Source organism: Antennarius striatus, chromosome 19 (assembly GCF_040054535.1).
Source record: "Antennarius striatus isolate MH-2024 chromosome 19, ASM4005453v1, whole genome shotgun sequence".
Classification (NCBI taxonomy): domain Eukaryota; kingdom Metazoa; phylum Chordata; class Actinopteri; order Lophiiformes; family Antennariidae; genus Antennarius; species Antennarius striatus.
This window is the reverse complement of record NC_090794.1, coordinates 9,695,617-9,721,565: the sequence shown is the minus strand read 5'-3', so window position 1 is coordinate 9,721,565 and position 25,949 is coordinate 9,695,617. Positions and strand designations below refer to the sequence as shown.

The window sequence follows — 25,949 nt, the reverse complement described above, 5'->3', positions numbered from 1 at the left end:
GTGTGTGTGTGTGTGTGTGCGTGTGTGTGTGTGTGTGTAAATCAAGAAGAGTGTACAGAGAGAAACAAATGAAAGGAAAGAGAAAGAGAGGTAGTTTTTTTATTATTAAACACTCAATCCCTTGAGAATTTATGAGAAAAGAGACTGATGCTGGTTAGAGACTATTCTTCTGTGACACAGGTGTAGTCAGGCGGAAGCAGCTCGATCCACTCTGTCCTGTTTAAAGCACAATGATCACTGTTAGGTATACTGAGATATTTTTAATCATACATTCTTATATAAATATGTTAATGAAATGTTAACGATAAATGAACACTGTTCAGTATTTTACATTATTTATCCAGGTAATCCATCAAACTGTAATAGATATGTCTGGGGATTCATGTGTAGACAGTAGGACGAAACTTGTTCCAGGACTGGTTGCTATGGGGGCTGATAGAATACTACTGGCCTGGAGAGCTCTGTAGGCGTGTAATGATAACGTATGTTCCCTGTCCTGTGGACTAAACCGGTTACGTCTGTTAGGTCTGATGTACCTGCATCTAATGTAGAGCTGGTCATGTCACATGCATCCACACCCCTCAGTAACCAGGAAGCTGCTGTAAAGCTGTTTCCATCAATCTGTAAGTCAAGTCCTTGTCCCGTCTTCCCCAGGGTGACTACGAGCGTGTGCTACGTGACGGCGGTTCCCAGGTCACAGGTGGTGAAACCTACCCCCGAGGGCCTCTGAAGCAACCCCAGGGCCTCACCAAGCCACCTGGATACCCTCCAATACACCTGCCCTATCCGCCTCTCTTTCACCATTACAAACCTTCACCCTACCACCATCCTCCCTCCCAGCCCAGCCCACCGTACACCCCCCAGGTACAGTACAAGAATAACAAATGATTGATGTTTGACTGATAACTTAAAGCTCATCTCCAACCTGAATGTGTTTTTATTGATGCAAATCAGAACATTGTTCACTCCAGAATGACTTTTGAAAAGAGATCCTTCTTCTTTAATAATAAATTCTTCAACAATAAAATTATATTGTGCATAATTTTGTTGTTATTTTTTTGTGTTCTCCAACACAGGGGGCCTACTCACAGCCTTCATCACCTTACATCCCACCAGGAGCCTACCCACCTCCTTCCTGGGGGTCCAGCTCAGACACTCAACCCTCCAGAGTCTCTCATGAGCAGTTCAGAGCTGCACTTCAGCTTGTGGTCAACCCAGGTAAGAAATAATTTTAAAAAAAAAGTGACACCGAGCAAAGAACAGTGTTTTCTGCCTCTAACTTGACCTGTATTATGTTTGCTTGCAGGTGACCCACGGGAATACCTGGACAGCTTTATTAAAATCGGCGAGGGCTCCACGGGTATTGTGTGTATCGCCAGTGAGAAACACAGCGGCAAGCAGGTGGCTGTAAAGAAGATGGACCTCAGGAAACAGCAACGCAGAGAGCTGCTATTTAATGAGGTCAGGACCAGTTAAGTTTACGTTTACATCGATGAAATGTGTGGATGGTATCAATAGAACTTATTCATTCTGGCTAATTCTTTCTTTTCTGTGTTCTGAGCTGCGCTCTGATGTACAATTTCCCCACATTCACCCATTTCATTTCAACTAAGTTTTTGTCTTTGCGCCTGTCGCCTTTTTTTCAGATGAGCATTTTCTCCTTTGTAATAATCATAATAATCATACATGAGGGGAATAAACAGAATAGGTTAAAGAGTGTGGCGGTTATTAAATGCTGACTACTCCAGAGATCCATAAAAGTCTGATGATACATCGCCTCATTAAAAACACTTCTCGTTTTGCGTGATTTGTGTGAGTGAATGTTATTTTCTTGTAGGTTGTGTGATGTATATAGTTGCTGTTGGTCAGCAACTATATACTTATTATTATCATAGTATACCAAAAATAATTTTTTAAATCTCATCTGAGACACACTCATAGCAGTCAAGGAACAAGCGTATTTTTACATCTTAAAAAAACGAAGTACTGAAAATGAAAACACACCACAAGAAACACTCACAGCTGTTACGTTCACTGTCTGCGACATTTTGAAAAAAAAAAAGGCTGCAGTCACACTGAATTTAATGTTTTTGTGACAAACTATGTTTGGTAATTTAGTAGAAAAATATCAACTGTGCAAATGGAAAAGAACAGATTTCTTTTATCAGCAATGTTGCACTGATTCTATTCTGGGTCTGTGTGTGTGTTTGTGTGTTTAATGAGAGCAAAGAAGGAACACGTGTACATACAGTACATGCATGAACACAGATGTGGGTGTTCAGTTGTTAGATAATTTACTTTGCTTAATCCTATTAATTTCTGTATGTAACCCTTTTAGAGTAAAGCCTGCAGAACATGTTTCGTATCAGAGAAAGAAAAATTAATAAATAATTCAAATCAAATGCCTGAATTTAATAAATAATATAGACAGCAGATGATTTCATTTCAATATGTTTAACACGTAGTTAAACACTACTGCTCCTTCTCCTCCTCCTCCTCCTCCTCCTCCTCCTCCTCCTACTTCTACTACAACAACTACTACTACTCCTACTACTACTACTACTACTACTACTACTACTACTACTACTACTACTACTAATAATAATAATAATAAAATTTGTTAGAATAATAATTCTTATGAGAATAATAACTTAAAATAATAATTCAAATCAAATGCCTGAATTTAATAAATAATATAGACAGCAGATGATTTCATTTCAATATGTTTAACACGTAGTTAAACACTACTGCTCCTTCTCCTCCTCCTCCTCCTCCTCCTACTACTACTACAACAACTACTACTACTCCTACTACAACAACTACTACTACTCCTACTACTACTACTACTACTACTACTACTACTACTACTACTACTACTACTAATAATAATAATAATAAAATTTGTTAGAATAATAATTCTTATGAGAATAATAACTTAAAATAATAATTCCTACAACAACAACAACAAAAAATAATAATAACAATGATAATAATAATATTGATAACAACAACAACACAACAACAACAACAACCACAACAACAACAACAACAATAATAATAATAATAATAATAATAATAATAACAATAATAATATTAATAATATTAGTTCTGTGCCCTCCAGTAAAAGCAAAAAATTGAACAAGTAAATCTAAATGAATCCATTATGTTCTGTCTGTGTTTTAGGTGGTGATCATGAGGGACTACCATCACGAGAATGTGGTTGACATGTACAACAGCTACCTGGTGGGAGATGAACTGTGGGTTGTCATGGAGTTTCTTGAAGGCGGGGCCCTCACTGACATTGTGACTCACACCAGGTAACCTCTGTTAAATGCAGAAATACAATATAAATCACTAAAGTGTACCAAGTACAGCAGTACATTATACTTAGGGCATTATTTTGAGCAATGCTGTCCTCTAGCAGACAAAGCTCATTGGAAACCATTTCACCACCTCCTGTTGGTGATCTGTGTGTAGAGGAGCAGGAGATACTCTCTCCATCTGCAAGCATCAAAACAGAACACAGTGGCAGAGGGGTGTCGTGTGAATTCTGTCAGTCTCTGCCTCACTCGTGGATGTTTTATCTGATTCAAGTTTGTGCAGTTAGAATCCAAGAACTGACAACGGCTCTGAAAAAAGTAAAGTATCAATCGCAAACTTTTAGTTTGTCCATTTTTGTACATGTGGCCCTCATCAGAAGAACTCATTTACCACCTCTGAGGCCTCAGCCTCGTCTTCCTTCATGGAAGACATGGTAGTGGGATTGAGGAGAGCCTGAAAGTGTTCCTTCCACCGCTCTACAATATCTTTAGTCAAGATTAGCAGCTCCTTGACTCCACTGTAAACAGTGTTATTGGTGCACAGCTTTCCCCTCCTGAGCTGCAAACGGTTTGCCAAAATGTCTTCCTCCATGGCCTCTTGGAAACTCCTCCCAGCCTCCCTTACTCCCACCGTTCACCACCAGGTATGGGGGCTGCCACCTCAGGTCTGAACAGCCGCTTCAACAATGGAGATGGGGAACATGGTCCACTCTGACTCAATGTCCCCCACCTCCTACGGGATCTGGAAGAAGCTCTCCCAAAAGTGGGAGTTAAAGATCTTGCTGACAGAGAGGCCTCGTGTGCTGTATAGAGTATATGTTCTGACATTTAAACCACTGGAAACTGGCATGCAAAGATACGTTTTCACTGATCGGTTCGGTTGATTTGCATACCAGAATCTTGATGAAGGTGGAAGATTTCACAAGACACAAACCAGCAGATGGACTGTAATCCACTCCAGAATTTGATAGCTTTAGGATCATTGTTCCTCAACTTTCCCTTAATTGCTTCTCTGTTGTTGCGTCGTGTTTCCAAGCGGCCGCCTCATTGTTTTAAGCTTACTTTGTGCTTGGTATTTAATTACAGTCATTTGCGTGGAGTGTCAGCATTAGCGCTGTAGTGTCGGATGCTAATAACATGCTTTGGTGAAGCTGCTACACTGAAGTATTTTGAACAGTCTCCCACACAGATGTTTGCCCGATTGTGTGTTCAGCATGTGTGTGTTACAAAGTTTCAGACTTGCACACCGGTCCTTCAGAAGTGATAATGGAAATCTCAGAGAATAGGAGACTGTTATCTGTGAACTCTCCTTTTTCTTTTTTCATATTTATTTCTGGAAATATGTTGTTTTTTTTAATACTTAATTGATATTCCAAACACATATCACAATCAGTAAAAACAATGAATTGGGAAAGAAATAACTTAATGGTTAAGTTGAAATTGTTCGGTGGTCAACCATAAAAGTTCACCACTTTATTACATAAGTTGATGTATTTTTGAAGTATTTTCATTGTATTTTGTGTTCTGATTAGCTTATTTTGGTAAAATAACCACTGCCTGCCTCATGTTGCATAGATCCCATTGGGTTGTTGGACTATTAGCAGCAAACACACACTGGAATATATGAATACACACACATCTAACACACACAGGTGGGTGAGCAGCAGCACAACAGACGGGTTCAGTCCTGAAGTCTGATTTCAATTATGCCTCATAGTTCATTAATGAGCTGCTGTTAACAGGGTTTTTATACAGTCTAAGTACAAAAGTATATGTGTGCTGGTTGGTGTGGATGAGTGGTTGAATGTATGCATGTTTTGTATGAGTGTGTAATTTTCATCCCCTTGGCAACCTTTACAGGTTCATTAAAATTTCTTTTCACTTTGCATTTGAAACAATTTTCTGTTTCAATGATTCTGGTTTTCTGTTTAATTGAGTGTGTGCGTGTATGTGTGTGCGTGTGTGTGTGTGTGTGTGCGTGCGTGCGTGCGTGTGTGTGTGTGCGTAGGTGGGGGTTAAGAGGTGAATTATTTCTGCATACATGTCCTCCTTCTCTTTGAGTTATCCAGTTACCAGTTCCCCATTAGCAGAAGGATCATTTGTCTCTTATTGTTGTAAATGCATGCATGTGTGACAGTAAAATCTGTTTTAGTATGTGTGTGTGTGTGTGTGTGTGTGTGTGTGTGTGTGTGTGTGTGTGTGTGTGTGTGTGTGTGTATGTGTAGATAGATAGATAGATAGATAGATAGATAGATAGATAGATAGATAGATAGATAGATAGATAGATAGATAGATAGATAGATAGATAGATAGATAGATAGATAGATAGATAGATAGATAGATAGATAGATAGATAGATAGATAGATAGATAGATAGATAGATATTCCTGTGCTACATTTATGCATCCTCTCTTTCTGCACATGTGCTGCATGCACACACTCTGGCCCGCCCAGCTGGGGTCTAGATGTTAATGTTCAGTGGAACCGTGAGTTTCTGTGTGAACTCAGTCGGACACAGTGCATCCCTCCATCACAGCTCTCCATATGGGACCCTGCTGGCTGCAGTTACAGCTGCTGTAGGCAACAAGGGGATGTTTCTGTGTTCAGCTGTAATCTTTTTAGAACAACTGCGGAATCTGATGGTAGCGCTGTGGATATTGTGAGCGCTCTGCTGCAGACTTACATGAGTGATACACAGAATAGCAACCACATGAATATAAGGTGTACCTGTGGAACATTACCTTGTAACAACCCTACATGTTTCCCATGTTGTGTGGGTTGTAGAGAATCTGCAAAATATATGATCTGATTTATTTATATTCTTCCATTTATTTTTGAATATTTCTGGGCAAATTAAATCTACTTTCAATTCAAATGTGAGCAATATGTACAGCAGTTTTATGAGTTGCGTGTGTGTGTGTGTGTGTGTGTCCTCGCAGGATGAACGAGGAGCAGATTGCCACAGTGTGTTTGTCGGTGCTGAGGGCTCTGTCTTACCTGCACACACAGGGCGTCATTCACCGTGACATAAAGAGCGATTCTATCCTCCTGACCAGTGATGGCAGGGTAAGTGAGGCGGTGCCTGGATGATGTGTGTTTCATTATGTGTGCAAGATACTATTCATTCACACTCTTCCCTTTGTGTTGTTATGTAACCTATAGGTTCCCATTTAAAATAAAACTCCAGATCCCAATAGCTAACGGCCCGACGCTCCCCCTGTCACACACTCAGTGATCTTTTCAGTGGGTTTCACTTCTACTGCTTGTGAAGACCCAGTGCCAACAACTCATCATATCAATTAGCACTTGTGCTCCAGTAATAAAGCCCCAACTAATGCCTCCTAATGTACTGATAAGATGTAATTAATCAAAGTATTATTAACCCCAAAGCAGGAGCTTAGCGTTTTCGGTGAAAGCTTTTATTACACAGATGTTCAAACTAATATGATCTCTATTCTGTGTTCTCACACCTTCATGATGGAGAGCAGAGCCTGAGTGCTGCATGATGCTTGTGTCTGTTTGCAGATCAAGCTATCAGACTTTGGTTTTTGTGCCCAAGTTTCTAAAGAAGTACCCAAGAGGAAATCCTTAGTAGGCACGCCCTACTGGATGGCACCAGAGGTCATCTCTAGACTACCGTATGGCACTGAGGTGAAGACCACACACACATGCTGTACTCCGTTTTATTGTACCGATACAACATGTTATTATTGTAATAAGTGTTTTTATGTGTGTCCAGGTGGATATCTGGTCTTTAGGCATCATGGTGATCGAGATGGTGGATGGAGAGCCCCCTTACTTTAACGAACCTCCTCTGCAGGCCATGAGGAGGATACGAGACAACCTTCCACCAAAGCTAAAAGAGTCACACAAGGTAAGAAGGGAGTCAATGCAGGCGTCTGTCGGTGAGGAAACATGGAGGAAGGCACCCAGATACACTGACATAATACTGAAAACATTCACAAACCTTTCATTGCAATTTGCAGTAGACTTTCAATTATAATGTTTTTGTATCAGAATGAGATTCCAGACTAGCAGCTAAGCTGTTTAGCAATGGGCATCTCTTTACTAATGGCGGTCTGCTAACACACTTCAGTTTTGCAAGGCTGATGTTGGGGGTGTTGCATGCTGATATTTGCAGATTTTCTCAGAACACAAAGGTTGCTTGGAGTTTTATGTGTTTTGCAAGTTTGATCCCATGCTTGTCTTGATGATGGAACCAGATGGAAATGAAAGGAATCAGCAGTAATATCTGTTCTCCCGTGATGGCACATGGAAAATGTGAATCTTGGTAAAGAACTGAGTGGTGGCCTGAGTTGCTAGAATGGCTAAATGTGCATGTGTCATATTCTGTATACTCTAAGATCCAGCTAAGCGGATTAATGGAACACTTTCATGCATCTTGTGCCATACATGCATCAAACTCTGCAGTCTGTAACTACATGTCAAACAGGACTGGAATTAAATGTGTAGATTCTCTTTTGTCCAGGTCATGGAATCAGAATTTAAAGGAACTAGACTTCTATTCAGTGTTTGAAGATCTTTCACCTGTCATACAAGAGGTTTTTTTCCGTTCTGCTCAACAAAGATGACAAGAATTAAATGTGTTTCTTTACAACTCTAGGTTTCCTCTGTGCTGAGGTCCTTCCTGGATCTGATGCTGGTGAGGGAGCCATCACAGAGAGCAACAGCCCAGGAACTCCTCCAGCACCCTTTTCTCAAGATGTCTGGACCCCCTTCCTGCATAATCCCCCTCATGAGACATTATCGCCACCGCTGAACTGCTGGAACACAAACCTGCCCTTCTTTACACTAAAAACACACACTTACACACACACACCACGTGGGTGACACTGCCCTCTCCCAGCCAAAACACCCTGCCGCTGGGTGGCCAACCGGTAACACTCACACCTGTGACCGTGAAGTAGATTAGCTCGAGGAATATCTAAGAAATACATTTTAAAAAACACACACACACCACTGAAAAGAAGAAAAAAAAAAAAAAAAAAATGAACTGGTGTAGTAGAGTGTACTGTGCCAGAGGAAGTCACTAGAAGTCCAGTAGAAACATGTGGGCTGTCTCGCCCCTGCAGTCTTCTTTCTTCCTAGACTGAACCATCAGCTCAGTGTTGTGTAGCCATCAGCAAGAGCTCCGGAGATGGAGAAACCTGGGGGCATCCTATCCGGTCAAGATGCAGCAGAGGGCAGAACAGTCGTCCGCAGAGAGATGGGTCTCCGACCGGTGAGGACTGGTCAGTCCAACTGGAGGACGGGCCGCGGACTGGCTGGTTCAACTGAGACGAGCTCTCTCGTATCTCTATTCTCACACACTAACAGTAAAAATGTATTTTAGAGAAACTTGTAAGTTTTTCTGTACAGTTTTGATAATTTGCAGTATTTTATTGTGTCGTAACCATTGTGATATGAGCAGTATTAAATAGAGTTTCTGCAGAGATCTTTCCTACTGTTTATAATCCAGTTTTTGCTTAAAGATATAAGAGATATCCCAAATGAACCCATTTAAACCTAACTGTTACTGAAATTACTCAATATATTTATTATCTTACATTTGTAGACAGAACTTCCATTAAATGTTTGGAGAGAAAAAAAAAGGGAAATGTCAGAATTTTGTATGATGTTTTTAAGTATTTATTTATTTATTGGAATTTTCTTCTGGGTTTTTCTTTTGTCGGGTTTTAATTTACGTGTCTAAAAGCGCATCAGCAGAACATGATATCAAGAGTTATATCATCCGAGCAATACCCGAACCGGTCAATGAAACCATGATGGCCACTATTTATGACACTGCATCCACACATAACATTTAAATGTAGCACAGATTGAGTGGATGTGATAAAGAAAAGAAAGTACTTCTTTTATGCAGACGTCTTTTATATCGGGTGCCTCGTCCCGTTTCTCTTCAGACCAAGAGGACCCTGTTCAGTACGCCCACCTAGCGTGCAGGTTTTAGGATTCTGATGGTAGGCGTTGTTTTCTACTCACATCCTCACTGTCATCATCTCCCTCCTTATCTGTCCCACCTCAGTCAAACACACACCCGCTATCGCAGTAACAATGCCGCCATTCTTATCCCTGGTCAGCCCGGGAGAGCAGTGTAATCCTCCTCCCTACATTGTTTTAGCCATCACTCACTGTGATATGTACATATGAATGTGTGTGTGTGTGTGTGTGTGTGTGTGTGTGTGTTTGTGTGCATGTGCGTGTGTGCGTGATGGCTAATCCTTGACAGACTTGAATGAGTAACACTGTGGTGTTGGCTTGTACAATGATATTGCATGTTTGTTATCAGTGAAACTGATTTAAATTAAAAAAAAAATCCATAAAAACATTGAGAGGTGTTGCATAGTTTTCTCTTTCATCAGCGTTTATGACCTCCACTTGCTCTCCTCTCTTGGTCTCATATCAGTCAGATTTGTTTTTTTTAAAACACACTGTCAGATTATTTTAAGAAGTTCCTTTCAATCATCAGCAACTTTTTTGTTGTTGTTTTTTGTTTTTTTGGGGGGGAGGCTTCCATATTTTCTAAGTCCAGCAGATTTGATTTCCAGTGATTTCATCCTAACTTCACAGAGACACAGAGAGACACATTCATGGATCGGTGTTGTCATAATATATGAGGTCATTTCTCCTTCTTCCCTCTCAGCCATTTCCCTCCGAAACACTGTAATAGAATATTGATTTAGCTCGGACAGAGAATGGAGCTTCTCTCTCAGAGAAAGATTCATCTGCCGATGGTTCAGTAAATAAAAGTACAAGTACTGAGGCCAGTGGGACTGCAGGGCCTCAGTGAGGGACTACAGGGTATCGGTGGGGCTCAGACTCCACACTGTAGACTTACTGAGTTACCATTTAGGTGATTTAACCTGACATCCACATACTGTATTCACATAGACCACACAACTGCTCCTATCACACAACAAGGAAATGAAGCATCAGCTGCTCAGCTGACTGTCTTGCATTCTCATTTGTTAGGATATCTTTTAATATTTCTGTTTTTGAGTGAACAAAAATGAAACTGAATTAAAGCAAAATGAAAGAGATTAAAATTTCTTCCAGATTATTATACTTTTCACAATGTGGACGGGTTTTTTTTTCTGTGGTTGGTTTTTTGACTATATTCTGCAGATATCTGACTTGAAGAACGTAAAGCTAAAGCTGTTAAAAGAATAAATGTGAATAAGATGGCAGACTTGTTTGTGTCTACTCAAACATTGCTTACATGGATAACGTGTTGCTTTGGGAACAGGATTCCAGGGTGGTATGAAAAGCTGTCATCAGCACTGAGTTCATCAAGTAACTTTTAACATGCTGTCAAACTGACACTGTAGCTGTAACAGATAGCATTTGTTTTTTCTGCTAAGCCTGATGTCTGAAGGGAAAATTATCATACAATTAATTCATGGGAGACTTAAAGTTTGCATAAATTTGTATTTGTTTTTTGATTTAACTTGATAGATGTGAAGATATGGAGAGACACTCAGCACAGGGCCCAGACAGGAATCAAACTAGAACCACCAACAGGAAGTTGAAATCTGCTGGTGGAGCTACAGCGGTCCATAATCTACCATCTTCATGTGATTTACCACTTATTAGCCCAACAAGCTGGTCAAAGGGGCGTGAGGAGGCTGTGACATCACTGTTATGTTGTTAAAGGACTGTTGCTGGACAAATCTGTCCATGTGGGGGCGAAGGCCATCGAACTTCATCCTATATGACTTCCAGTCACTAAACATCTATCTCTGGATACCGTTGTGTGTGTTCATGAGAGCTCTTTAAGAAGCTTTGTAATCCAACCTTCAACTGCAGTGTCATTTTGGAGACTGTAAAATAAACCCATGATGATAAACGCTGAGGGTCTTCTGTGTTTGTCTTCTGTCCTTCTGTGAAGACCAGCTGCAAACAAATGTGTGTTTTTCGACTGTAAGAGCGCAGAGGAGGAATTTTTATCCCTACTTATCCCCCACCCCACCAAATGACGCACTGGCAGCAACTCCAGTCTTGGAACTTTGGACAGCACATCAGCAGGTGCCTTTCAATTTAAAAATTGAAACACACTCTGACTGGATTTCTTAATTATGTGATCATAATGTTTTATTTTTCACGCAACATCTAAAAAAGCTGCCAACATATCTTAAAATTTTAAGTTATAGTGGATCTTTGGCTAAGAAAGAACATGTTTTTATTGATTATTATTAAACTGTTCATGATGATTCCTACTATTGGAAATAAGTTAATATACATAAATATATAATTATATTCCCAATCATAACCGTGGTTTGATACTGTTAGTTACAGTCAGTTACATCCATCCATCTCAACCAGAGTTTAAGATAAGTTATCTTCAAATATAAGTCTTGAGGTCTTTAGTAATGACACGCCCAAACCGTGACATGGCCTGTCTGAGTGAGAACCTGTATCAGCTCGACTCTAATCCTGTCACAAAGGATGATGGGTGATCTCCTGACAGTGAAACAAACAGGTGTCGCCCACACAAACGCTCTATTTATTTTCAATTAGAATCCTTATTGCATTTCCTTCCAAGACAGAGATTCAGATGACAAAATCAATAGCTCATCTCTGCAGCCCATCCTCTGAGAGGATGATCAGTCACTCTTGTGTTTGAACACTTTAGTTTGGTTTCTTTTTTTTGTTTTAATGATGTAAAGGAGAGAAGCGGGTATTGTATTTTATTGGGTTTGAAAGATTGAAGAGGGTGCGCTGTAGGGATGATAGATGAAAAACTGGACAGATGTGTAGAGATGGTTCCAGCGATTTATTCAACGAACAGAAAAACTGCATAAAATTGCATCTGCAGATTTTTATGCATAGACTTTTGATTCTGAAAATATCTGACACTTTTTTTTAGATTTTTATAAGTTCTCTGCATTTTCATAAACATTCTCATATGGCATTCTGGTAAATTCTTCTCTATTTATCTTCTGTTTTTTTCTCTTCTTTTTTTTTGATATGTTCCATACATTTTGGAGACAAAATTTGTTGAGCTGAAATCAAAAACGTTGTGACTCTGAATGCCACTGCACTGCACACACTACAAGACTTTGAAACACTATGGCTGCATCCATCAACAAAATAAAGAAATAACGATATCAACATACAGAAAAGAAAGGATTAAAATAATTTAGCAGCAGTTTCAGAAAGAGAAATAAGGGAAGACAACGAACTGTTGAGCAGCAGAAACTCTGACATGATCCTTGAAACAGAAGCTGGATAAAAATGTCCGAAGCAATGAACCCGGAGCCCAGAGATGTTTGGGAGGGGGAATAAAACAGGTAAACTTTAACCCCAAGTTTATGAATTCTAGATGATAATCATCCTGAAATATATTTTCAATAAAGCATATACGTATATCTTTATCATTATTATTCTATTTATTGTAATTCCAACTATGAATTTGTGACATTTAGATTAAACTCTGCAGTTGGATTAATTAGATTTACTAGATTTACCCTCCATCTACGTCCTCAAACTGTCCCCTTCGCTTCCAGTAGGTCCAGTGAGCCTACGGTGGAGATGACACACATTTCTCTGTCTGGGACTCAGTCTATGGCATGACAAGTTTCCTCTGTGGCGTCAGAGCTGGGACATGGAGGAGTCTTTGTCAGGTGAGCTTTGCAGAGAGTCGCCCACTGCGCGCTGCTGACTACATGTTCTTGTACATGGAGCGATCTCGGGGGAGCTGGGGCTGGGTCGCTGTCAGCTTCAGGTGAAAGTGGTAGATTGTGAGTGTGATGACGATGATGAGGGCCAGAATGAAGCCCAGAATGAGGGGGAGGGTCTCCTCCAGCCGCTCCCTCTGGTCGGTCATGCACTTGAAGGCTGCAAGGAGTGGAAAAATAAAAAGTCACCATGGGGAAGGCACATGAATGATCAAATTATTCTGCAACCGGAAAGCATTTTCCTAATTCGGATTTATTAAATTATTTCAATATTAAAACTTCAACCCTTCATTTATTAATAAATTAAAACTGTCAGATTTGTCCATTTGTACACTTCTGCACAATTAAAGGAGATTAAAATTTGACTTGACTGAACAATGGTCTCTTTTCTCATGTAAGGTTAAACTAAATTAATATATATTTTATCCTCAACTGGTTCAGGATGAAATGTGTGCAACGTAATTTTTTAAAATAATTTTTCAGTGAATGTTCTACACTTGATAAAGTCAACCTCACATTGTTATGTGGTTGGAGGTTTGGTAACTTTCTGTGCAGCATGCTTACATTGTTGTGGTGCGTGCACACTCATCTGCCTGTCTGCTGTGTGTCATCGGTACATGGAGGCAGCATCTGGGTGTGAAGCAACATTGTGTTTGCTTGAAACACAACACAGCTTTTTGTCTTTGTGCTCAGATAGACATGCGAGTATGCAAGTATGCGTGTGTCTGTGTCTCTGTGTGTGGTTTAAAGCTGAAGGTGTTCCTCCCTGCGGACGGCACTATTGCACACCAGGAGGGGGGCAGTGAAGCGGAGCACAGCCTAGTTTACAGCACCTCAGAGCAACTGATTCTTCCAAGGTGATTGGCTCCAGAGGACAGACAGGTACATTGAGTTTGTCTATAAACGCTGCATGGAGGGTGAGGATATAAGTGCACTCATAAAGTCCCAGCGAACCCCACCCCTGCTCACTCTGTCCCTCTCTTTTTGCTTGTCTTTCTTCTCTCCTGTATCCCCACCCCCTCTTTTATCACTTGTCTCCTTTTCTGCAGTACTTCTTGTACTGCACCAGCACCCCCACCCAGAGGTGTGTGTGAGTCAGAGAGAGGTAGATGTAAAGTTATAACACCCTCTGGAGTCCTTGTCGTGATTGTCTGTTTTTTCCTAATGTGTGACTGTAGGAAGCTGTGGCGCTGTGTGGCAGACGGAGATTTGCTTTTTCCTGGCAGTGCTTCACAGAAAGCTCTTTCACAGCAGGGTGTTCTTACGTTCACTGAACATGAAGTCAGAGGCCATGTCGAAAGGCTGGATCTGGATGTCATACATGGAGACGGTGACGCCCTTCTGGTGGTCGCTTGAAATGAGGGTGAGGGTCTGTTGTGCTTGGCACACAAATGAGCGCCCGGCGGGGGTCACGAGGGCTGACAGACGGTGGGTGCTGGCTGTGTGCTTCCCAGCTGGAGAGAGAGGATGAGTCATGAAGGAACGTGAAGTAAAGTGTGTGTGTGTGTGTGTGTGTGTGGGTGTGTGTGTGTGTGTGTGTGCGTGTCTCTGTGTGTGTGAATGTCTACTAGATATACATTCAAGGGATGCAAAAACACACAGATGTGTTTATCAGACATTTTGTTTGTAGGATATATATATACAGTATATACAGTATATATATATAATATATACTGTATATATATACAGTATATATATACAGTATATATATACAGTATATATATATATATATATATAGTGTGTGTATATACACACACACATATATATGTATATACAGTGTGTGTATATATATATGTGTGTGTGTGTATGTGTGTGTGTGCGTGTGTGTGTGTGTGTGTGTGTGTGTGTGTGTGTGTGTGTGTGTATGTATGTATATATATTATAACTTATGAAACAGATATAACTTAACTGAACTGAATGATCACAAAATTTGCCCTGTCCCTACAGTTTTAAAACAAAGAAAACACTTTCTCACTTTGGTCTAAGAAATGAATGGTGTATTTTTAAATTCTTTTACTGTAGTCTGACTGGAGGTAAAAAGAAACTCATCCTAAAAAATCAAAATAATTCAAAGTAACCACTATTTTCAACGGATTATAAAAATATTTATTTGGTTTATAAAAAAAAGAGGGATTTATTTGAAAAGATCTTTAGCAAAAAGGAATTATACTGCAAAGGATGAAAATGTGATTCATCATTTAAAAGACAAGTATTTTCCTGCCATGAAGACCTTCTATAACTTTAGGGGCATCTCTGAAATCTGTCGCCTAATAAGTGAGGAAATCATAAATCCATGCACGGGTGAACATTTTAATTCCAGATGGATGCAAACGTGACATGAATGAACCCAGGATAGGACTTTGCTGAGTGGCCCGGGAGACTCACGGTTGTACGCGTTGATGAAATGGGACGTCTCCGAGGTGTCGTAGACGAACTGGACTTTACTAATCTTCCACACCTCAGCGCCCTTGTCACGGAGCTCCTGTAACACGCAGAGAGACAGACAGAGGCGTCACACCGGGCTTTTCCTCTGCGCCCAGAGGCAGGTTGGCCTCCACTCATGTAAACTGTCCTCTTAGAATCCTGTTCACCGCTGAAATGATGTGTGGCGTTTGATTCGAGATGGAAAGGCCAGAATTAAATAGAAATAGAATAATTTTAGCTCATTTCACATTTCCACAGTAACTTTGTCAAAGTTTGTGTAGTTTTGATGTGCGGCGCCTTATTATTCTTAAGTGACCTCCACTCTTTTTATTACATGCAGGGATTCAACACATTTCTCTCATTTCTCGCCCACCTTGGTGAAATAGATGCGGAGGGTGTAGGCTTTGTTCTTCCAGCTAATGTGAATCTCTGATTCCGTGCTCCCACATTTCCCCTCGATTTCTGCACCACGGGGCAGAATGAACGACGCCTGCTCGGTGATCAACTGCCAAATAAAACAACAACCGTGAAAACAAGAATTGATAGATCAGGACAGATTACAGATCCACATGCTGCAGTGTTTTTAAAAAAATAAATAAATTATTATCTAGTAACAGAAGTATCCAATTTTACGCACAAAATTAAAATAAATAAATAACCAGAACTATTTCAGTGAGTTTTATCTTTAAACAAATGCAAAATAAAAATTAAGCTAATCAAATATGTAAATATATATATATATATATATATAAATTATGTTGTCATTGCATTCCTTTCCAATGTAATGCCTCTAATGCGACGTCAGCACTTTACGCACGACTGCACCCTTTAGGAGATATTTTTAAACCCAGCTGCATTTTTTTTTCTCAACATACATTTTCATCCTTAATACGAATAAAAACAGACGATTTAAATAAATAAAACGTTTCCTCAGCACTTTTGCACAAGCGAGTATTATTTTCGAGTTCATGAAAAGCATGTAATTTCCCAATTTACGCGTGTTGTTGACGCACGGGCAACAGTCCCTGCTTTTCAGACTTTCAGAGACGGATACCCGCATGGATTAAGATGCTTTGGGGAATCCTTACGTCTATGCCGTTGAGAGCGAGCACGTCATACGGCACGAGGAATTTCACTGCGAACTCCACCATCAAGCATGTTGTTCCGTTCTCCCGGACCGCGAAGATGGCTTTGTCGGGATTGTTGGACAGACCGGACAGGTTCTCGCCCTCCTGCTCCGCCAGCACCACGGACAGCGCCAACATACCTGACCACAGGGGGGTGGGGTGGGGGGGGGGTGACAGACGAGGGCACTTTAAAACATGCAGAATCAGCAATAAGGGAGTTCAGAGGAATGCCCCCCCCCACCCCACCCCCCCACACACACATTTATAGATCACTATTCAGGGGCAAATGTGCGCAGGAGTTTTAAAGGATGTAAAAATGTAAGGAGCCACACACACTTTCATGGGTGAACACACACTGCAGTGAAGTCACGACAGCGGCACACACACACACACACACACACACACACACACACACACACACACACACACACACACACACACACACACACACACACACACACACACACACACACACACACTTCTTACCAAACACACCGAGCAGCAGAAGTCTGGCGCTCTCCGTGGTGCTGAGCCCCAGTCGTCCCATCGCGATCAGCTTCCCCGGCTCCGGGAAAATAAAAAAAAAGGAGGGGGAACTGAATGGACAGCCTGCGCTGAACCCGCGGAAAGAAAAGAGAGAAAGGGGACACAGTGACAGGAGGTGGGAGGGAAAGAGGGGAGGAAGGAGAGAGAGAGAGGGAGAGAGAGAGGAGAGACGCCTCCACTCGGAGCCCAGAAGTCACGCTGCGAATGCAGCAAAAAAAAAAAAAAAAGTCTTCAGGTTGGATCCGGTTTGCGGTGCAGAAACAAACGAGGAGTCCTAGGGTCCAAACTAAGCTTCAAGAAATAAAGGTCAAGTGAGTGTCTCTCTGTTATAGTCTCTGTTATTCCCTCCGAGCTGGAGTCTCCATCTCTGGTAGAAAATGAAGGTCTGGCTGGAAAGATGTGTTTGTGGAGAGGAGAGCAGATGCCTCCCCCCTCCCTCCCTCCCTCCCGCTCCTAAGCTCTGTTTGAGCGATGGTAACTGAGAGGTGCTGCAAGAATCACAACATCCATCCAATCGGCTAAAAACCCAGGTTTGTTTTTTTTGTTTTTTAAAAAGAGAAATCTTTATTGAGATTTAAGAACTTATGGAACAAGCGAAGCTGATGCTTTAACAGTCTTGATAATTTGTCTCTGCTCACATGTAAACAACAACAGCATGACATCAGGAATGAAAACGCACCGCAAACAAACAAACAATGGTTTTGTTCTCACCTCACACTCAAGTAACAACTTCGGGACTCACGATTCGCTTTAAATGAGTTCACTGAACGATTTGCTGGAAGATACAGCGCTGTGGACGCAAAAGAAAAAAAAAGATGAGTATGAGAAGTTTATTGCACCCCCCTCCCGCCACTAGCCTCGATAGAACCCCCCCCTCCCGCCTCATAGAGGTAAATACTGCCGAGCACGGGGGGGGCAGCGCAATACAAGTGAGACGTTGCGTCTTGTTGTCGTGTCAGTTCGGTTGGCGCCTGGATTTTACGCACAAAGTTTTCGCCAAGTATTTTACATTTATTTCAATTCTCGATGATTTGTAGTCGTAGTCAGACGCAAAACGTAGATAATGTCCGAATGTTATGTGACAAAAACGTTTTTCAGCGCGCATTGAATAGAATTAGACGGAGACGCTTGTAGCTTCACAGTTGTCGGAAAGATCGATCCGCACTACGACGGAACTGATGCTGTCGTCTCTTGGTTCGCAGCCCCTCCGAGGATGCTTCGCGCTTTGTGGAAAAGATGCGCAATCACGTTGAACTCAACGCCGAATCTTGCTCTAACTTTATCGCATCTTTTTTTTTAAAACTCAGCGGAGGTGAATCTGCATAAAAGTGTGTTGAAAGTCTTGGTAGGGGCGGCAATGGTTGGTCCGGGAAAATGAGTAAGTTCAACTTTACAAAGCTGCTTCGCGCTTCGTCACAGTTTGGGATTTACGCAAAGGCACCAGTGCGCGCTCCGCAGGGATGAGGCTGAGGATTGTGGTTGGTAGACTACTTTCTGTTTGGTAGCAGCTGTCATAAAATCTACTTTAGATGTTTTTTCCCCTACTTACTTCTCATTTTCTTTTGTTGGCAACTACAGGCGTCAGTAAGATACCCCGGGAAGAGAGCGCGCTGGTTGGAGGAGTTTCTGGTGGGCAGGGGGGTGAAAAGTATTGAATTTATGTAGACTCGATTTCCAAGTACAGTTTTGAACCAACTGATGCTCTGCATCATTACAGGTTTGAGAATGGTGAAGTTTGTTCACTAAAAGTCCAACTTTTCTGTCAAACTTGTAGTTTTCCCCAGCCTCTTAAATGCTCTCACCCGAAACTCAACCCCAGGAGAGTGACCCGCTGTCCAGTCCCGAACCAGGATCTTAACTGTATCCAGGTTTCACAGGCGCAGCTGAGTGCGGTGCGCCATCCTGACGCGTCACGGTGGGTCCTCTCTGCAGCAGAAGCTCAACAAACTCACACCGAGTCTGTAACAGACTAGGAGAGACGAGGGCGGTCTGTTCGCTCTCTGCTTCTCCATCCAGCTGGTCGAGAACCAAACTGCAATCCTTGTTCATCTCCTCCTGAGGATCTGAGTTCCTGTTCCTGATCTGCACTGTAATCATTCTTTAGAACATGGAGCAGGGTTGGAAGTGTTTACTGGGGCGAATGCTGTTTAAACAAAACCATCATGTCTGTTTTATAGTGAAAGGGAAGCATCGGAGTTGCCAAGCAACCTATACGTAATTGTTCCCCTTCTAATGGAAATAGTTCACTTTTAATAGCAATGAAGAGCTTCAGCCTATCTGATCAAGAGTGTCTCAGGGTGATGAACTCACCTCACACTGGTTGATGGGATTTACACTGAGGGGCTCTGTGACTGTGACGCTTTGACACGTTTCCATTGATGGCATCTCTGTTAGTCAGGACAACTTTCTAAAGATTCAATAAACAAATTCATTTACACAAACATATTATTTCTGTTAGGACATAATATGTGTGGTTTGCTTGTTCTGTGTCTGCGTGGCTGCCTCCCAGAGGCAAAAACACGAACTGGTGACTAAACATCCCACTGTGATGAACGGTTGCATGACTGCGTGTCAATACCTGCTATTGATAATGTAAACCTTTTAAATACACAACTTAAATATTCATGCTTTCTCCCAAATACCCACAAAAATGAATTCAGTGAAACAACACACATGATCCAAATGGTTATATGTCCCATTTTACACCTGGATTTATTGGTACACATACTATAAAACAGTATTAAAGGAGCTGGAGAACAGTATTTTCATTGCTTTAAGTTCAACAATACAATATAAATACAAAAACACACACAGAATGGTTTGGTGACAAGCTACAGTCCAAATAGAAAACAACAAGGAGATACAGTAGAAACTGAAAAAATCAAATGAGTGACGTTGCTCTGCAAAAATAAACTGCTTCTTTTTCTTGACAAACTAGAGAGCCAGAGGTTACATGTAATCACACAAAAGAAACATTCAACTAGTGCAAAAAAGCCTCTAACAAACATAATTTTAAGCTACACATTATATCTAATATATATTCATTTATTTATTTATATATATATATCTTCATATAAATAAACCCCTTAATTTGGCATTTTATCATTCGTAAAAGAGCTTTAACTTCCTAACAGACACCGAGTGGCACATTTGAAAGCGATGGAATAAAATTTAAAAGCACTTTTACTCGTTTATCTCTGTTCTAGATATGTGGTGAGAGCTTTAAACTGTGTTGGTGCAGTGAGGGCTGGCTGAAAACAAAAAGAAGACACAAGGAAACCAGTGGTTGATAAAATGTCTTTCCCCAACATCCAACAGACCCCAAGCCCTTAAACGACAGACGACATACATACCAGTATATACAAAAACATCCCGTCCACCTTTCATGTGTATTACAGCAGAATAAAAGAAAAAGAAAACATTTTTAAAACACCTTTAACCCCCAAGAGCTTCATTTATCCATGTTTTATTGTTCCTAATGACCTTTGTCATTATGGCTGATCTTGGTCATCCGCCATGCGACGTGACGCGTTCGTATATGAACACACGCCAGCGGCCAATAGGAATCCTTCATTATAGTCACATTCTTCCCTCCAGGGCAGTGTACAGCAGTGTTTCCTACAACCGTCTGTAGTGTCATTAACGTGGATCTGGCTGGGACAGGAACACACCTGTCTCGTCTGAAATCCACAGTGTGGATCGTATGCGTGACAGGTTTTGTTATAGATCTGTGATCTTACTCTGGTCTGATTTCTGCTGGGAAAAAATGAGGGTGACTATCTGAGATTGGGATCATTCAGTCCAAAAGTTATTAATGGAACGCTTCCCTTCAACAAGGAAGTGAGATACGAAGGAGATGAGATGGTTTTAATTTCTGTCTTAAGCTGACACGGCCGGTCAAATAAAGCAACAACAGCAGAGTTAACATGGAAGAATGGATGGGATTCCTTATTTAAAAGTGTTTTACAGATTTGGCACAGTTAATAATGCAAAACTCTTGTGCAATGACCAATAATAATTCCATTAGACTTTTATTTTGGATACCTTTGTGATATTTCAAAACTATTTTTAGATTTGTCTTTACACATCATTGTCTCCGTTTGATGACTCATAATTTCATGTATTCTTTCAGTTACTGCTATCATCATGACTGTTTTTCCTGTATTTTTATGCCTTGAAATTAAAGAGAGGAATACATTAGTCATGGTTTTGTTGGTTTGCATAGTATATATAATTTTGAGCATAAAATTTTAATGATTGAGCACAAGGAATGGTTTGGGGTGGTGTGTGTGTGTGTATGTTACTCAAACATGAGTTTTGTGGCGTAAAGTGAAGGGCAGCCGTTACACAAATCTCTTCAGCGTATCCCATGAATCGAAGCATAACCCCACACAGAAACCAGTCATAAAAATCACTGTGAACAATAAGTCATGATCCCTTTATAGTCTTATGATTTAGCTAGGGCAGCAACATTGCTGAACAACAACAGTCAAACTTATACTGCAGGAATAGGTGACAGAGTGTTTGCTACTTATACAGCGATTTAAAATAAAATACATTCTTACAGAAAATCCACAGCAGTGCACTGTAACATTTTCCTTTGCTATGATGGCCAATCACATACAAAGTGCTCAGAACAGGACTGGTGTGTAGCATACAGTGTGTTTCGTAAACCTATTCATGTAGTGCTGGACTGACATTAAATTTTAATTCTCCTCCCCTCTATCGCACCGTTTCTGGAGCAGTAGTTCTGACACCGATTTAAAAGAAAACAAGTCAAAAGGGGAACAGTTATCCTCTCCTGTTCATGCATCCACCAACAGCTTGTGTTGCCCGTTGGATGCAGAGAACAGCAAAGGGGACAGTTTACGTCTGCGTACAGTGGAGGAGGGGATGCGTCTGAATCTGTGGCTTTGTCTCCGTGGTTACACTTCCTCTCCTGATAACTGGTTAACAGTGAAAAGCTCAAATGGCTCAGTGGTATACAGTTTGGTGGGAAAGGTACGGATACAGAAACTGACCAGTGGGGAGGGTTGCTGTGTGTTTGTGTGCGTGTCTGTGTGTGTGTGTATGTGTGTGTGTGTGTGCGCTTATGTATCAGTCTCAGTTGCTCACACCACTGTGGCAGGTCTGCGGTCCATCTCCTCCTCCAACTTCACCATCTGCTGCATGTCCTTGGCCTTGCAGGAGGCAGAAAACACAGTTAGACTAACAAGCAGAAGCTCCATCTCACTAAATGTGTGTGTTCAACAGCTGCAGAGGATCTAAGTCTTCTTACCAAATCAGAAATGTAATTTTTATCGGGACTTATAAATGCAGCTTTCCAGTATGAAAGAATCTGGTTCTCTCCTCTATTCAGAGCATTTCCTTGCAGGTAAAATCAGCCACATGCTCTGTATGAGTGATGTTTAATGGTCGCCACAAAAGTTCAACCATGAAAGTAAATGATTATGAGCAGGAGTGAAAGCGCAGTGGGGCACTTTGGGAGCTGGCTGTTTTTGCTTAGTAATAGCTGGTGAGTCACAGTGATAAATGACTCAAGCTGCTAGTTGGAAATGTTGACACACTGAGATCTGCAGACTACAAATGTGGGAATGAGATTTCACAAACTCAAATGATTCTCTTCCATTCTCCTCAGACATGGACCCGTTGCGCATTGTTCCACTGCTTTCGTTTATTTTGATTCACCTCAAGTTAGTTTATGACAGAAGTATGGGCATGAGAGAAAATATTACATTTACAGGCAAAGAAACTTGAATGCAGCCATGAATGAATGAGCAATGGCGAGGCAGATGATGGCAACATGATGCAACACAATGATGGTAATGACAGTGATTTGGCGTGAGAGGTAGAGCTGAGTGAGATGGAGATGCCTACCTTGAACCTGTTTGTTTGCATGGTGTGATTTCAAAAGCTGTGCCGGAAGAAGCAAATCAAATTAAAAAACAAATGAATATGTGTATACATGTAAGGTAAATGAGTGTGGCAGATGACAAAGTGAAATGGTGAGGTGGAGATATGTACAACTAATATAAGGGATTTTATTGAGAATTAACGCTATGTCGTTACTGCGTAAAGAAACTTTTAGTAACAACGAGTCTTCACCAGAGAGGATTTGTTTCCTTAGTACAGTGGTACCTCTACTTACGAATGTCTCTACAGGAAAATATTGCATCTCGTTACGAAATAAATTTTGAGTTACGAAAGGTAAAAATGGGCTGCCACTCGCAGCTCCCAAAGGTTCCTGAACGCAACATTCTAATAGCTGCTCTGCCATTGGCTATTATCTAGCATCTGCCTGGCATCCCATTGGCTAAGAGGGACCTCTGTATGTAGCTAGACAGGTGTCTATGAAGCGTCCTCGTCATTTAGCCCTCGACCCATGAGGTGCTCTGATATTTTTCAAATATATTATGTTTTAGAGTATTCGCTATGGACCCCAAGAACATGACGGAGAAAAGAAGAAAAGAAAAGACAAAGAAAAGAGTTTTTTTTTCCATACAAACAAAGCAAGGGATAATAGAAAAGCATGAAAAAGGGATGCGTTTGGTTGATCTCGCCAAAGAATATGGCCGAAATGCATCTACAGGAGGACTGGAATTCACTCTGTTGTTCGGCATGGACAGGCAAGATCGCATGAACCAAAGAGGGCAAAAAACAATGAGGACAGCAGTTAAAAGGTAAATGACCATCATTTTTATTCTTTACTCTATTCTAAGTTTTTTTTACATTATGCACAACTCTTTATTGTGTAATAATCTAATTGTAACATGTATTTGTTACATGTTTTGATGCATTTTTATGCTTTATAAAACATTTATGTCTGAATTTTGGGGGGCTTGGAACGGATTAGGGCATTTGCATGGAAAACAATTCTCTACTTACGAAATTTTATACTTACGAAATTTCTTCCAGAACCAATTAATTTTGTAAGTAGAGTTACCACTGCAAGTGAGAACTTCAGGTTTACACTTTAAGTTTGTATTTAGAGTCCCTGGAGGCAATACTGATGGCAGCTATGTGGAACGGCTCCTGCAAAACTAATTACAGTTTACGGCACAAAACGACACAAACTGCAGCCTCTATCTGGGGATAAAAGTCAGTCTCTGGTCCCCCGTCTTGAGTTTCATTTGCACTTAAAAAGCCAGAGTAGCCCAGAGGACTATGAACACAGATATTCTGATTTATATAGAAAGTGTGCTTAATACATGTCTTTATACATTTCTGTAGTCAATTATTAATTTCTTTGGTATATTACTAATGACTATACTCATTGGAAGGACCGTTTTCTTTCTTTATTGTCATACCTGCTCATTGAACCTCTCCAACTTCTCCACCTGTTCTCTCTGGTTTTTCTGTAGCTGCTCCATCTCCTTCTGAAGCTTCATGGCCAGCTGCAGACAACCACATCAAAAAGCACTTGTATTTAAAGATCTTTTATCTGCCGATAAGGTCTTTTTTTCTTTGGTAAGAATGTTTTCTTGTATATTTAACATAAATATTAATTAACATATATTAATTATTAAATTAATAATAGACTTCCTTACAAAATAAGACATTACTTCATGCATAGGAAACGGAAAGTGTGTGTCCTTTCTGTATAGTTTCACCTAAATATTTTAAAAAGAAAACTGTGATAGTCTTACCCTTTTCCTCTCATCCAGAAACTTCTTCGTGTTGCTGCTGTTTAACTCTCGCACTCTCCTACAAAACAAAAACCGCAGGAGGAAAATACAATCAACAACAATTCAACATTCAGCCAATAAACCTCTCCTGGTGAGTGCCATGATGACAGATGAATACAGCACGTGGACCCACCTCTCTCGCTCTGCCTTGTTTTTGATGCTCTTGTCCTGGCTGATGGCTTTACCGTTCTCCATGGACATCTTGGCCTGGTTGGCTCGCATCTCTTTGCTCTGCCTGAAAGTGTAGAACAAGAAGACACAAGAGTTGTAAAGCACACTGACAGGGATTAAAACAGCTGCAAGTAGCAGTTATGAGACTGGAGCTTCACCCTAGATAATTAAAGGGTTGCTGTTCCTTCAGGGGTGTGGTGTATGGTGTGTGGTGTCCAGGTGTGTCTGTATGTGTGTGTGTGTGTGGTTGTGTGTGTGCGCTCGCGAGTGTGCTAGGTTGTCACCGTTCGTGGATGAGTTTGAGCTGCATGGTTTGTTGTTCCTGGACGGTGGCCAGGAGCTTCTTGAGGTGTTCACACTGCTGTGTAACGTGGCTGTCCTTCATCTCCTGCTCCTCGCTGCTGTGACTGCTGATCAGCTCGGACCACTCTTTAGTGTGTTGTGCCGTGATGTCCTTTACCTGCGCACACAAAACGAATTGCAGACACACACTTCTAAGCTAATCATGCAATGACTTAGGGAAGTGACTCCATCAGACTTTTCATCTTTATGCATTTCAGGTTTGTGTGATGGATTTTGGTTTTGGTTCAAAAACTTGTATGTCACCTTGGTTTTGTGATGAGTGATCAGTGTTTGGATTTTATCCTCTGTCTCTTTCTTCAGCTCCTGGCAGTTGTTTTCTCTGCAGGGAAACCACACACACAGGAGTTCAGTCTAGTCAAGACAAATATGGACGACGTGCTTCTCTCCCAAACATGAGTTGTGTCATTCTGATTATCATGAGTGGCATCTTTTTGAACAGTCAATGTGTCTTCATCTACCCTCGTTTTTTTATGGCTTTCTCAAGTAGCTTCTCCAAGGTGGTCTTCTCCTTATCTTGCTGGATCACCATCTTGTCCGCCTGGGTGCAATGGGCTTTCTGCATTGTATTTTGATCCTTTTGAAAAAATAAAGTGCATCATTTGAGTATTTATTTTA

At 41.0% G+C, this 25,949-nt stretch overlaps 3 protein-coding genes across 11 annotated transcripts in view; 1 reads left to right on the top strand and 2 right to left on the bottom strand.

The window, feature by feature from the left end:
- pak5 (p21 protein (Cdc42/Rac)-activated kinase 5) overlaps positions 1 to 11,183 on the top strand; it is a 54,838-nt gene extending 43,655 nt beyond the window's left edge. For all 4 annotated transcript variants that reach the window (XM_068343093.1, XM_068343091.1, XM_068343092.1 and 1 more), the window contains 8 exons: positions 655 to 864; positions 1,077 to 1,218; positions 1,307 to 1,461; positions 3,184 to 3,317; positions 6,260 to 6,386; positions 6,846 to 6,971; positions 7,060 to 7,194; positions 7,945 to 11,183. In XM_068343093.1, coding sequence (XP_068199194.1) covers positions 655 to 864; positions 1,077 to 1,218; positions 1,307 to 1,461; positions 3,184 to 3,317; positions 6,260 to 6,386; positions 6,846 to 6,971; positions 7,060 to 7,194; positions 7,945 to 8,100 — 1,185 coding nt within the window. In that variant the 3' untranslated portion in view covers positions 8,101 to 11,183. The remainder of the gene's footprint in view (positions 1 to 654; positions 865 to 1,076; positions 1,219 to 1,306; positions 1,462 to 3,183; positions 3,318 to 6,259; positions 6,387 to 6,845; positions 6,972 to 7,059; positions 7,195 to 7,944) is intronic.
- A 966-nt stretch (positions 11,184 to 12,149) lies between these two features.
- lamp5 (lysosomal associated membrane protein family member 5) lies at positions 12,150 to 17,178 on the bottom strand. Of its 2 annotated transcripts, none has more exons than XM_068343079.1 (6): positions 17,056 to 17,178; positions 16,531 to 16,709; positions 15,816 to 15,947; positions 15,404 to 15,500; positions 14,284 to 14,472; positions 12,150 to 13,178 (listed from the first exon to the last, which is right to left on the bottom strand). In XM_068343079.1, exons 1-6 carry the CDS (start codon positions 17,114 to 17,116, stop codon positions 13,003 to 13,005), a joined length of 834 nt encoding a protein of 277 aa, XP_068199180.1. In that variant the 5' UTR covers positions 17,117 to 17,178; the 3' UTR covers positions 12,150 to 13,002. The 2 variants fall into 2 exon arrangements, with proteins under 2 accessions (XP_068199180.1, XP_068199181.1); XM_068343080.1 differs by having other exon boundaries at positions 17,065 to 17,178.
- A 2,628-nt stretch (positions 17,179 to 19,806) lies between these two features.
- Positions 19,807 to 25,949, bottom strand: part of LOC137612995 (1-phosphatidylinositol 4,5-bisphosphate phosphodiesterase beta-4-like) — a 60,484-nt gene continuing 54,341 nt past the window's right edge. For 4 of the 5 annotated variants that reach the window (XM_068341746.1, XM_068341745.1, XM_068341747.1 and 1 more), the window contains 8 exons: positions 25,793 to 25,908; positions 25,578 to 25,653; positions 25,256 to 25,431; positions 24,934 to 25,035; positions 24,762 to 24,819; positions 24,423 to 24,509; positions 22,993 to 23,029; positions 19,807 to 22,295 (listed from right to left, as the gene is read on the bottom strand). In XM_068341746.1, coding sequence (XP_068197847.1) covers positions 22,219 to 22,295; positions 22,993 to 23,029; positions 24,423 to 24,509; positions 24,762 to 24,819; positions 24,934 to 25,035; positions 25,256 to 25,431; positions 25,578 to 25,653; positions 25,793 to 25,908 — 729 coding nt within the window. In that variant the 3' untranslated portion in view covers positions 19,807 to 22,218. The remainder of the gene's footprint in view (positions 22,296 to 22,992; positions 23,030 to 24,422; positions 24,510 to 24,761; positions 24,820 to 24,933; positions 25,036 to 25,255; positions 25,432 to 25,577; positions 25,654 to 25,792; positions 25,909 to 25,949) is intronic. The other variant, XM_068341749.1, reaches the window with a different exon arrangement.